General features: G+C 30.8%; 1 protein-coding gene across 1 annotated transcript in view; it reads right to left on the reverse strand.

Annotated features, from left to right (window-relative positions):
* LOC137439185 (putative voltage-dependent N-type calcium channel subunit alpha-1B) overlaps nucleotides 1-13,116 on the reverse strand; it is an 856,614-nt gene that overhangs the window by 441,807 nt on the left and 401,691 nt on the right. Inside the window, exon 24 of the mRNA XM_078766934.1 lies at nucleotides 11,862-11,991. Within this exon, the coding sequence (XP_078623060.1) occupies nucleotides 11,862-11,991 (130 nt within the window). The remainder of the gene's footprint in view (nucleotides 1-11,861; nucleotides 11,992-13,116) is intronic.

Raw genomic sequence — 13,116 nt, forward strand, 5'->3', positions numbered from 1 at the left:
AAGAGAGAAAAGTGAGAGAATATAAAATGTAGAGAAAGAGAGAAAAATGAGAGAATATAAAATGTAGAGAAAGAGAGAAAAGTGAGAGAATATAAAATGTAGAGAAAGAGAAAAGTGAGAGAATACAAAATGTAGAGAAAGAGAGAAAAGTGAGAGAATATAAAATGTAGAGAAAGAGAAAAGTGAGAGAATATAAAATGTAGAGAAAGAGAGAAAAGTGAGAGAATATAAAATGTAGAGAAAGAGAGAAAAGTGAGAGAATATAAAATGTAGAGAAAGAAAAGTGAGAGAATATAAAATGTAGAGAAAGAGAGAAAAGTGGGAGAATATAAAATGTAGAGAAAGAGAAAAGTGAGAGAATATAAAATGTAGAGAAAGAGAGAAAAGTGAGAGAATATAAAATGTAGAGAAAGAGAGAAAAGTGAGAGAATATAAAATGTAGAGAAAGAGAGAAAAGTGAGAGAATATAAAATGTAGAGAAAGAGAAAAGTGAGAGAATATAAAATGTAGAGAAAGAGAGAAAAGTGAGAGAATATAAAATGTAGAGAAAGAGAAAAGTGAGAGAATATAAAATGTAGAGAAAGAGAAAAGTGAGAGAATACAAAATGTAGAGAAAGAGAGAAAAGTGAGAGAATATAAAATGTAGAGAAAGAGAAAAGTGAGAGAATATAAAATGTAGAGAAAGAGAGAAAAGTGAGAGAATATAAAATGTAGAGAAAGAGAGAAAAGTGAGAGAATATAAAATGTAGAGAAAAGTGAGAGAATATAAAATGTAGAGAAAGAGAGAAAAGTGAGAGAATATAAAATGTCGAGAAAGAGAAAAGTGAGAGATGATAAAATGTAGAGAACGAGAAAAGTGAGAGAATATAAAATGTAGAGAAAGAGAAAAGTGAGAGAATATAAAATGTAGAGAAAGAGAAAAGTGAGAGAATATAAAATGTCGAGAAAGAGAAAAGTGAGAGAATATAAAATGTCGAGAAAGAGAAAAGTGAGAGAATATAAAATGTAGAGAAAGAGAAAAGTGAGAGAATATAAAATGCAGAGAAAGAGAAAAGTGAGAGAATATAAAATGTCGAGAAAGAGAAAAGTGAGAGAATATAAAATGTAGAGAAAGAGAAAAGTGAGAGAATATAAAATGTAGAGAAAGAGAGAAAAATGAGAGAATATAAAATGTAGAGAAAGAGAAAAGTGAGAGAATATAAAATGTAGAGAAAGAGAGAAAAGTGAGAGAATATAAAATGTAGAGAAAGAGAAAAGTGAGAGAATACAAAATGTAGAGAAAGAGAGAAAAGTGAGAGAATATAAAATGTAGAGAAAGAGAAAAGTGAGAGAATATAAAATGTAGAGAAAGAGAGAAAAGTGAGAGAATATAAAATGTAGAGAAAGAGAGAAAAGTGAGAGAATATAAAATGAAGAGAAAGAGAAAAGTGAGAGAATATAAAATGTAGGGAAAGAGAGAAAAGTGAGAGAATATAAAATGTAGAAAAAGAGAAAAGTGAGAGAATATAAAATGTAGAGAAAGAGAAAAAAGTGAGAGAATATAAAATGTAGAGAAAGAGAGAAAAGTGAGAGAATATAAAATGTAGAGAAAGAGAAAAGTGAGAGAATATAAAATGTAGAGAAAGAGAGAAAAGTGAGAGAATATAAAATGTAGAGAAAGAGAAAAGTGAGAGAATATAAAATGTAGAGAAAGAGAAAAGTGAGAGAATACAAAATGTAGAGAAAGAGAGAAAAGTGAGAGAATATAAAATGTAGAGAAAGAGAAAAGTGAGAGAATATAAAATGTAGAGAAAGAGAGAAAAGTGAGAGAATATAAAATGTAGAGAAAGAGAGAAAAGTGAGAGAATATAAAATGTAGAGAAAAGTGAGAGAATATAAAATGTAGAGAAAGAGAGAAAAGTGAGAGAATATAAAATGTCGAGAAAGACAAAAGTGAGAGATGATAAAATGTAGAGAACGAGAAAAGTGAGAGAATATAAAATGTAGAGTAAGAGAAAAGTGAGAGAATATAAAATGTAGAGAAAGAGAAAAGTGAGAGAATATAAAATGTCGAGAAAGAGAAAAGTGAGAGAATATAAAATGTCGAGAAAGAGAAAAGTGAGAGAATATAAAATGTAGAGAAAGAGAAAAGTGAGAGAATATAAAATGCAGAGAAAGAGAAAAGTGAGAGAATATAAAATGTCGAGAAAGAGAAAAGTGAGAGAATATAAAATGTAGAGAAAGAGAAAAGTGAGAGAATATAAAATGTAGAGAAAGAGAGAAAAATGAGAGAATATAAAATGTAGAGAAAGAGAAAAGTGAGAGAATATAAAATGTAGAGAAAGAGAGAAAAGTGAGAGAATATAAAATGTAGAGAAAGAGAAAAGTGAGAGAATACAAAATGTAGAGAAAGAGAGAAAAGTGAGAGAATATAAAATGTAGAGAAAGAGAAAAGTGAGAGAATATAAAATGTAGAGAAAGAGAGAAAAGTGAGAGAATATAAAATGTAGAGAAAGAGAGAAAAGTGAGAGAATATAAAATGTAGAGAAAGAGAAAAGTGAGAGAATATAAAATGTAGGGAAAGAGAGAAAAGTGAGAGAATATAAAATGTAGAGAAAGAGAAAAGTGAGAGAATATAAAATGTAGAGAAAGAGAGAAAAGTGAGAGAATATAAAATGTAGAGAAAGAGAGAAAAGTGAGAGAATATAAAATGTAGAGAAAGAGAGAAAAGTGAGAGAATATAAAATGTAGAGAAAGAGAAAAGTGAGAGAATATAAAATGTAGAGAAAGAGAGAAAAGTGAGAGAATATAAAATGTAGAGAAAGAGAAAAGTGAGAGAATATAAAATGTAGAGAAAGAGAAAAGTGAGAGAATACAAAATGTAGAGAAAGAGAGAAAAGTGAGAATATAAAATGTAGAGAAAGAGAGAAAAGTGAGAGAATATAAAATGTAGAGAAAGAGAGAAAAGTGAGAGAATATAAAATGTAGAGAAAGAGAAAAGTGAGAGAATATAAAATGTAGAGAAAGAGAGAAAAGTGAGAGAATATAAAATGTAGAGAAAGAGAGAAAAGTGAGAGAATATAAAATGTAGAGAAAGAGAAAAGTGAGAGAATATAAAATGTAGAGAAAGAGAGAAAATGAGAGAATATAAAATGTAGAGAAAGAGAGAAAAGTGAGAGAATATAAAATGTAGAGAAAGAGAAAAGTGAGAGAATACAAAATGTAGAGAAAGAGAGAAAAGTGAGAGAATATAAAATGTAGAGAAAGAGAAAAGTGAGAGAATATAAAATGTAGAGAAAGAGAGAAAAGTGAGAGAATATAAAATGTAGAGAAAGAGAGAAAAGTGAGAGAATATAAAATGTAGAGAAAGAGAAAAGTGAGAGAATATAAAATGTAGAGAAAGAGAGAAAAGTGAGAGAATATAAAATGTAGAGAAAGAGAAAAGTGAGAGAATATAAAATGTAGAGAAAGAGAGAAAAGTGAGAGAATATAAAATGTAGAGAAAGAGAGAAAAGTGAGAGAATATAAAATGTAGAGAAAGAGAGAAAAGTGAGAGAATATAAAATGTAGAGAAAGAGAAAAGTGAGAGAATACAAAATGTAGAGAAAGAGAGAAAAGTGAGAGAATATAAAATGTAGAGAAAGAGAAAAGTGAGAGAATATAAAATGTAGAGAAAGAGAGAAAAGTGAGAGAATATAAAATGTAGAGAAAGAGAGAAAAGTGAGAGAATATAAAATGTAGAGAAAGAAAAGTGAGAGAATATAAAATGTAGAGAAAGAGAGAAAAGTGAGAGAATATAAAATGTAGAGAAAGAGAAAAGTGAGAGAATATAAAATGTAGAGAAAGAGAGAAAAGTGAGAGAATATAAAATGTAGAGAAAGAGAGAAAAGTGAGAGAATATAAAATGTAGAGAAAGAGAGAAAAGTGAGAGAATATAAAATGTAGAGAAAGAGAAAAGTGAGAGAATATAAAATGTAGAGAAAGAGAGAAAAGTGAGAGAATATAAAATGTAGAGAAAGAGAGAAAAGTGAGAGAATATAAAATGTAGAGAAAGAGAAAAGTGAGAGAATATAAAATGTAGAGAAAGGGAGAAAAGTGAGAGAATATAAAATGTAGAGAAAGAGAAAAGTGAGAGAATATAAAATGTAGAGAAAGAGAAAAGTGAGAGAATACAAAATGTAGAGAAAGAGAGAAAAGTGAGAGAATATAAAATGTAGAGAAAGAGAGAAAAGTGAGAGAATATAAAATGTAGAGAAAGAGAGAAAAGTGAGAGAATATAAAATGTAGAGAAAGAGAAAAGTGAGAGAATATAAAATGTAGAGAAGAGAGAAAAGTGAGAGAATATAAAATGTAGAGAAAGAGAGAAAAGTGAGAGAATATAAAATGTAGAGAAAGAGAGAAAAGTGAGAGAATATAAAATGTAGAGAAAGAGAAAAGTGAGAGAATATAAAATGTAGAGAAAGAGAGAAAAGTGAGAGAATATAAAATGTAGAGAAAGAGAAAAGTGAGAGAATATAAAATGTAGAGAAAGAGAGAAAAGTGAGAGAATATAAAATGTAGAGAAAGAGAGAAAAGTGAGAGAATATAAAATGTAGAGAAAGAGAGAAAAGTGAGAGAATATAAAATGTAGAGAAAGAGAAAAGTGAGAGAATACAAAATGTAGAGAAAGAGAGAAAAGTGAGAGAATATAAAATGTAGAGAAAGAGAAAAGTGAGAGAATATAAAATGTAGAGAAAGAGAGAAAAGTGAGAGAATATAAAATGTAGAGAAAGAGAGAAAAGTGAGAGAATATAAAATGTAGAGAAAGAAAAGTGAGAGAATATAAAATGTAGAGAAAGAGAGAAAAGTGGGAGAATATAAAATGTAGAGAAAGAGAAAAGTGAGAGAATATAAAATGTAGAGAAAGAGAGAAAAGTGAGAGAATATAAAATGTAGAGAAAGAGAGAAAAGTGAGAGAATATAAAATGTAGAGAAAGAGAGAAAAGTGAGAGAATATAAAATGTAGAGAAAGAGAAAAGTGAGAGAATATAAAATGTAGAGAAAGAGAGAAAAGTGAGAGAATATAAAATGTAGAGAAAGAGAAAAGTGAGAGAATATAAAATGTAGAGAAAGAGAAAAGTGAGAGAATACAAAATGTAGAGAAAGAGAGAAAAGTGAGAGAATATAAAATGTAGAGAAAGAGAAAAGTGAGAGAATATAAAATGTAGAGAAAGAGAGAAAAGTGAGAGAATATAAAATGTAGAGAAAGAGAGAAAAGTGAGAGAATATAAAATGTAGAGAAAAGTGAGAGAATATAAAATGTAGAGAAAGAGAGAAAAGTGAGAGAATATAAAATGTCGAGAAAGAGAAAAGTGAGAGATGATAAAATGTAGAGAACGAGAAAAGTGAGAGAATATAAAATGTAGAGAAAGAGAAAAGTGAGAGAATATAAAATGTAGAGAAAGAGAAAAGTGAGAGAATATAAAATGTCGAGAAAGAGAAAAGTGAGAGAATATAAAATGTCGAGAAAGAGAAAAGTGAGAGAATATAAAATGTAGAGAAAGAGAAAAGTGAGAGAATATAAAATGCAGAGAAAGAGAAAAGTGAGAGAATATAAAATGTCGAGAAAAAGAAAAGTGAGAGAATATAAAATGTAGAGAAAGAGAAAAGTGAGAGAATATAAAATGTAGAGAAAGAGAGAAAAATGAGAGAATATAAAATGTAGAGAAAGAGAAAAGTGAGAGAATATAAAATGTAGAGAAAGAGAGAAAAGTGAGAGAATATAAAATGTAGAGAAAGAGAAAAGTGAGAGAATACAAAATGTAGAGAAAGAGAGAAAAGTGAGAGAATATAAAATGTAGAGAAAGAGAAAAGTGAGAGAATATAAAATGTAGAGAAAGAGAGAAAAGTGAGAGAATATAAAATGTAGAGAAAGAGAGAAAAGTGAAAGAATATAAAATGAAGAGAAAGAGAAAAGTGAGAGAATATAAAATGTAGGGAAAGAGAGAAAAGTGAGAGAATATAAAATGTAGAAAAAGAGAAAAGTGAGAGAATATAAAATGTAGAGAAAGAGAAAAAGTGAGAGAATATAAAATGTAGAGAAAGAGAGAAAAGTGAGAGAATATAAAATGTAGAGAAAGAGAAAAGTGAGAGAATATAAAATGTAGAGAAAGAGAGAAAAGTGAGAGAATATAAAATGTAGAGAAAGAGAAAAGTGAGAGAATATAAAATGTAGAGAAAGAGAAAAGTGAGAGAATACAAAATGTAGAGAAAGAGAGAAAAGTGAGAGAATATAAAATGTAGAGAAAGAGAAAAGTGAGAGAATATAAAATGTAGAGAAAGAGAGAAAAGTGAGAGAATATAAAATGTAGAGAAAGAGAGAAAAGTGAGAGAATATAAAATGTAGAGAAAAGTGAGAGAATATAAAATGTAGAGAAAGAGAGAAAAGTGAGAGAATATAAAATGTCGAGAAAGACAAAAGTGAGAGATGATAAAATGTAGAGAACGAGAAAAGTGAGAGAATATAAAATGTAGAGTAAGAGAAAAGTGAGAGAATATAAAATGTAGAGAAAGAGAAAAGTGAGAGAATATAAAATGTCGAGAAAGAGAAAAGTGAGAGAATATAAAATGTCGAGAAAGAGAAAAGTGAGAGAATATAAAATGTAGAGAAAGAGAAAAGTGAGAGAATATAAAATGCAGAGAAAGAGAAAAGTGAGAGAATATAAAATGTCGAGAAAGAGAAAAGTGAGAGAATATAAAATGTAGAGAAAGAGAAAAGTGAGAGAATATAAAATGTAGAGAAAGAGAGAAAAATGAGAGAATATAAAATGTAGAGAAAGAGAAAAGTGAGAGAATATAAAATGTAGAGAAAGAGAGAAAAGTGAGAGAATATAAAATGTAGAGAAAGAGAAAAGTGAGAGAATACAAAATGTAGAGAAAGAGAGAAAAGTGAGAGAATATAAAATGTAGAGAAAGAGAAAAGTGAGAGAATATAAAATGTAGAGAAAGAGAGAAAAGTGAGAGAATATAAAATGTAGAGAAAGAGAGAAAAGTGAGAGAATATAAAATGTAGAGAAAGAGAAAAGTGAGAGAATATAAAATGTAGGGAAAGAGAGAAAAGTGAGAGAATATAAAATGTAGAGAAAGAGAAAAGTGAGAGAATATAAAATGTAGAGAAAGAGAGAAAAGTGAGAGAATATAAAATGTAGAGAAAGAGAAAAGTGAGAGAATATAAAATGTAGAGAAAGAGAAAAGTGAGAGAATACAAAATGTAGAGAAAGAGAGAAAAGTGAGAATATAAAATGTAGAGAAAGAGAGAAAAGTGAGAGAATATAAAATGTAGAGAAAGAGAGAAAAGTGAGAGAATATAAAATGTAGAGAAAGAGAAAAGTGAGAGAATATAAAATGTAGAGAAAGAGAGAAAAGTGAGAGAATATAAAATGTAGAGAAAGAGAGAAAAGTGAGAGAATATAAAATGTAGAGAAAGAGAAAAGTGAGAGAATATAAAATGTAGAGAAAGAGAGAAAAATGAGAGAATATAAAATGTAGAGAAAGAGAGAAAAGTGAGAGAATATAAAATGTAGAGAAAGAGAAAAGTGAGAGAATACAAAATGTAGAGAAAGAGAGAAAAGTGAGAGAATATAAAATGTAGAGAAAGAGAAAAGTGAGAGAATATAAAATGTAGAGAAAGAGAGAAAAGTGAGAGAATATAAAATGTAGAGAAAGAGAGAAAAGTGAGAGAATATAAAATGTAGAGAAAGAGAAAAGTGAGAGAATATAAAATGTAGAGAAAGAGAGAAAAGTGAGAGAATATAAAATGTAGAGAAAGAGAAAAGTGAGAGAATATAAAATGTAGAGAAAGAGAGAAAAGTGAGAGAATATAAAATGTAGAGAAAGAGAGAAAAATGAGAGAATATAAAATGTAGAGAAAGAGAGAAAAGTGAGAGAATATAAAATGTAGAGAAAGAGAAAAGTGAGAGAATACAAAATGTAGAGAAAGAGAGAAAAGTGAGAGAATATAAAATGTAGAGAAAGAGAAAAGTGAGAGAATATAAAATGTAGAGAAAGAGAGAAAAGTGAGAGAATATAAAATGTAGAGAAAGAGAGAAAAGTGAGAGAATATAAAATGTAGAGAAAGAAAAGTGAGAGAATATAAAATGTAGAGAAAGAGAGAAAAGTGAGAGAATATAAAATGTAGAGAAAGAGAAAAGTGAGAGAATATAAAATGTAGAGAAAGAGAGAAAAGTGAGAGAATATAAAATGTAGAGAAAGAGAGAAAAGTGAGAGAATATAAAATGTAGAGAAAGAGAGAAAAGTGAGAGAATATAAAATGTAGAGAAAGAGAAAAGTGAGAGAATATAAAATGTAGAGAAAGAGAGAAAAGTGAGAGAATATAAAATGTAGAGAAAGAGAAAAGTGAGAGAATATAAAATGTAGAGAAAGAGAAAAGTGAGAGAATACAAAATGTAGAGAAAGAGAGAAAAGTGAGAGAATATAAAATGTAGAGAAAGAGAAAAGTGAGAGAATATAAAATGTAGAGAAAGAGAGAAAAGTGAGAGAATATAAAATGTAGAGAAAGAGAGAAAAGTGAGAGAATATAAAATGTAGAGAAAAGTGAGAGAATATAAAATGTAGAGAAAGAGAGAAAAGTGAGAGAATATAAAATGTCGAGAAAGAGAAAAGTGAGAGATGATAAAATGTAGAGAACGAGAAAAGTGAGAGAATATAAAATGTAGAGAAAGAGAAAAGTGAGAGAATATAAAATGTAGAGAAAGAGAAAAGTGAGAGAATATAAAATGTCGAGAAAGAGAAAAGTGAGAGAATATAAAATGTCGAGAAAGAGAAAAGTGAGAGAATATAAAATGTAGAGAAAGAGAAAAGTGAGAGAATATAAAATGCAGAGAAAGAGAAAAGTGAGAGAATATAAAATGTCGAGAAAGAGAAAAGTGAGAGAATATAAAATGTAGAGAAAGAGAAAAGTGAGAGAATATAAAATGTAGAGAAAGAGAGAAAAGTGAGAGAATATAAAATGTAGAGAAAGAAAAGTGAGAGAATATAAAATGTAGAGAAAGAGAGAAAAGTGAGAGAATATAAAATGTAGAGAAAGAGAAAAGTGAGAGAATATAAAATGTAGAGAAAGAGAGAAAAGTGAGAGAATATAAAATGTAGAGAAAGAGAGAAAAGTGAGAGAATATAAAATGTAGAGAAAGAGAAAAGTGAGAGAATATAAAATGTAGAGAAAGAGAAAAGTGAGAGAATATAAAATGTAGAGAAAGAGAGAAAAGTGAGAGAATATAAAATGTAGAGAAAGAGAAAAGTGAGAGAATATAAAATGTAGAGAAAGAGAAAAGTGAGAGAATACAAAATGTAGAGAAAGAGAGAAAAGTGAGAGAATATAAAATGTAGAGAAAGAGAAAAGTGAGAGAATATAAAATGTAGAGAAAGAGAGAAAAGTGAGAGAATATAAAATGTAGAGAAAGAGAGAAAAGTGAGAGAATATAAAATGTAGAGAAAAGTGAGAGAATATAAAATGTAGAGAAAGAGAGAAAAGTGAGAGAATATAAAATGTCGAGAAAGAGAAAAGTGAGAGATGATAAAATGTAGAGAACGAGAAAAGTGAGAGATGATAAAATGTAGAGAACGAGAAAAGTGAGAGAATATAAAATGTAGAGAAAGAGAAAAGTGAGAGAATATAAAATGTAGAGAAAGAGAAAAGTGAGAGAATATAAAATGTCGAGAAAGAGAAAAGTGAGAGAATATAAAATGTCGAGAAAGAGAAAAGTGAGAGAATATAAAATGTAGAGAAAGAGAAAAGTGAGAGAATATAAAATGCAGAGAAAGAGAAAAGTGAGAGAATATAAAATGTCGAGAAAGAGAAAAGTGAGAGAATATAAAATGTAGAGAAAGAGAAAAGTGAGAGAATATAAAATGTAGAGAAAGAGAAAAGTGAGAGAATATAAAATGTAGAGAAAGAGAGAAAAGTGAGAGAATATAAAATGTAGAGAAAGAGAAAAGTGAGAGAATACAAAATGTAGAGAAAGAGAGAAAAGTGAGAGAATATAAAATGTAGAGAAAGAGAAAAGTGAGAGAATATAAAATGTAGAGAAAGAGAGAAAAGTGAGAGAATATAAAATGTAGAGAAAGAGAGAAAAGTGAGAGAATATAAAATGTAGAGAAAGAGAAAAGTGAGAGAATATAAAATGTAGAGAAAGAGAGAAAAGTGAGAGAATATAAAATGTAGAGAAAGAGAAAAGTGAGAGAATATAAAATGTAGAGAAAGAGAGAAAAGTGAGAGAATATAAAATGTAGAGAAAGAGAGAAAAGTGAGAGAATATAAAATGTAGAGAAAGAGAGAAAAGTGAGAGAATATAAAATGTAGAGAAAGAGAAAAGTGAGAGAATATAAAATGTAGAGAAAGAGAGAAAAGTGAGAGAATATAAAATGTAGAGAAAGAGAAAAGTGAGAGAATATAAAATGTAGAGAAAGAGAAAAGTGAGAGAATACAAAATGTAGAGAAAGAGAGAAAAGTGAGAGAATATAAAATGTAGAGAAAGAGAGAAATGTGAGAGAATATAAAATGTAGAGAAAGAGAAAAGTGAGAGAATATAAAATGTAGAGAAACAGAGAAAAGTGAGAGAATCTAAAATGTAGAGAAAGAGAAAAGTGAGAGAATATAAAATGTAGAGAAAGAGAGAAAAGTGAGAGAATATAAAATGTAGAGAAAGAGAAAAGTGAGAGAATATAAAATGTAGAGAAAGAGAAAAGTGAGAGAATATAAAATGTAGAGAAAGAGAAAAGTGAGAGAATATAAAATGTCGAGAAAGAGAAAAGTGAGAGAATATAAAATGTCGAGAAAGAGAAAAGTGAGAGAATATAAAATGTCGAGAAAGAGAAAAGTGAGAGAATATAAAATGTCGAGAAAGAGAAAAGTGAGAGAATATAAAATGTAAAGAAAGAGAAAAGTGAGAGAATATAAAATGTAAAGAAAGAGAAAAGTGAGAGAATATAAAATGTAAAGAAAGAGAAAAGTGAGAGAATATAAAATTTAAAGAAAGAGAGAAAAGTGAGAGAATCTAAAATGTAAAGAAAGAGAGAAAAGTGAGAGAATATAAAATGTAGAGAGAGAAAAGTGAGACAAAGACAAGAGTGACGACAGACAGAGACAGAAACAGATGGATGGAGAGGGAGGGAGAGAGGAAGGTGGGTGTGACATGTTTCCAAACATGGGTGCTCATTATATTCTGGCAAGGCACTATCCATAACATTGGAGTTACATTTTAGAAAACTTCAAGCACCCAACATCAAATCTGTGAAGAGAGAGAGAGAGAGGGAGGGAGGGGAGCGAGAGAAAGAGGGGGTGAGAGCGTTAGATAGAGAGAGTGAGATAGAGAGAGGAGGGAGGGAGAGAAAGAGGGGGGTGTGGGAGAAATTGGGAGGGAGAGAGGGGGGAGGGAGAGAAAGAGGGGGGGCGGGAGAAATTGGGAGGGAGAGAAAGAGGAGGTGAGTGAGAGATAGATAGAGAGAGAATGGGAGGGAAAGAAAGAGGGGGTGAGAGAGTGAGATAAAGAGGGGGGGAGTGAAATAGAGAGAGGGGGGAGGGAGAGAAAGAAGGGGTGAGAGAGCGAGATAGAGAGAGAGAGAGAGGGAATGAGAGAGGGAGAAAGCGGGAGGGAGGTTGGGTGGGACATGTTTCCAAACATGGGTGCTCATTCTACTCTGGCAAGGCACTATACATAACATTAGTTACATTTTGGAAAACGTCAAGCACCAAACATCAAATCTGTGCATGAGTATTTATTTAAAACATCATTTAATGTAAAGGCACAAATTAAGCGACATGTGGCAGAGCAACATGGTAAAACAATCAAGCCGGAACACTGGATTTAATAATGACACGTTCTTGCCATGTTCCAAGATGAGTCATTTTGAACAGGATCCTCAAGAGCCAGGGAGATGCTGCTCATTGCTATGACGGTTATGACAGACATCTCAAAGTAGCGGAAGTTGACAATGTAATGACAGCCTCGACGTATCCTGTAGAAATAAAGAGGGATAAAATAGGGGAAAGAAGAGAAATATACGCAGTGCAAGAAGAAGAATACAAATTGATACATTTATTTTCCAATCAATCATTCTCACAAGATTGCTGTCATAAAACACACACATGGCACACTCACAAGCAAACGCATGACACACACAAGATGGTGGCGAGGGGGAGGTGGCATGATTTGCCGTCTCCCTTTCGCCTGGGACGGAAAGGACCGAGGGCCGTGTCGATTCCATCAGTTTTGAAGGCAGTGAAGACAAAGCCGAAAACAGCAGCTTTTCGATCAGATGAAATGCGCACGAGGCATCCGGTATCACGCCAAGGTGGTACTAAACGCTACACATTTACATAGAGAAATCGTGTCCCTCCTCTGCCCCCCAAAGACCACCCGCAAAGATAAAAACAATTATACACATTAATTGGGGTCATACTGATCCTATGTAGCAAGTTTGGATGTAATCGGGCTATAACTGTAGTAGGAGTAACGTGACGAACAAACACACAAACACCAGTCCGTGAATTCTATTAAGGATTATATACACACATATTGATATATGTTTGAGTATATAGAGCATAATAGAACACATACATTGAATATATAGCAATCGTAACAAATTTAACTTCACTGTTCAAATACTTAGAGGGCACTGTATGTATACACACTCACACATATTGTTACGTTTATGGGGGTAGGTGAAGAGATAGCCTTGTGAAGGTAGCATTGTACAATTGTAGCATGGACCGTGGATGCATAGGAGAAATCTCAATGTACTTAGCTAGGGAAGCTGTAGCTTAAGATTGTTTATGTGTCTTCACACAAGGAGTGAAGCAGTGCTAATTGGTGTAGGGATTGAGGCTAATTTTCCCCAGTACGTTATTTCCCTTCTGTAATTTTCCGTTTACGTTTTAGATGACGAGGTTGATTTCATAATTTTCTGGCCATGAAAAACCTCCTTTAAACAACAACCACTCCCACTCCACCCTCCAGGTCTTTAAAACAGGTGTTCACCACCATCTCTTATCTTCCCCCATCCAAAACCTTGATCTTTTCTACCCCCACTAATTTCACCCAAATTCCACTTTTTTGAAATACCAACTTCTGTCCTGGAAGT

This window comes from Myxine glutinosa, chromosome 13 (assembly GCF_964187855.1).
Source record: "Myxine glutinosa chromosome 13, kmMyxGlut1.1, whole genome shotgun sequence".
NCBI classification, from domain to species: domain Eukaryota; kingdom Metazoa; phylum Chordata; class Myxini; order Myxiniformes; family Myxinidae; genus Myxine; species Myxine glutinosa.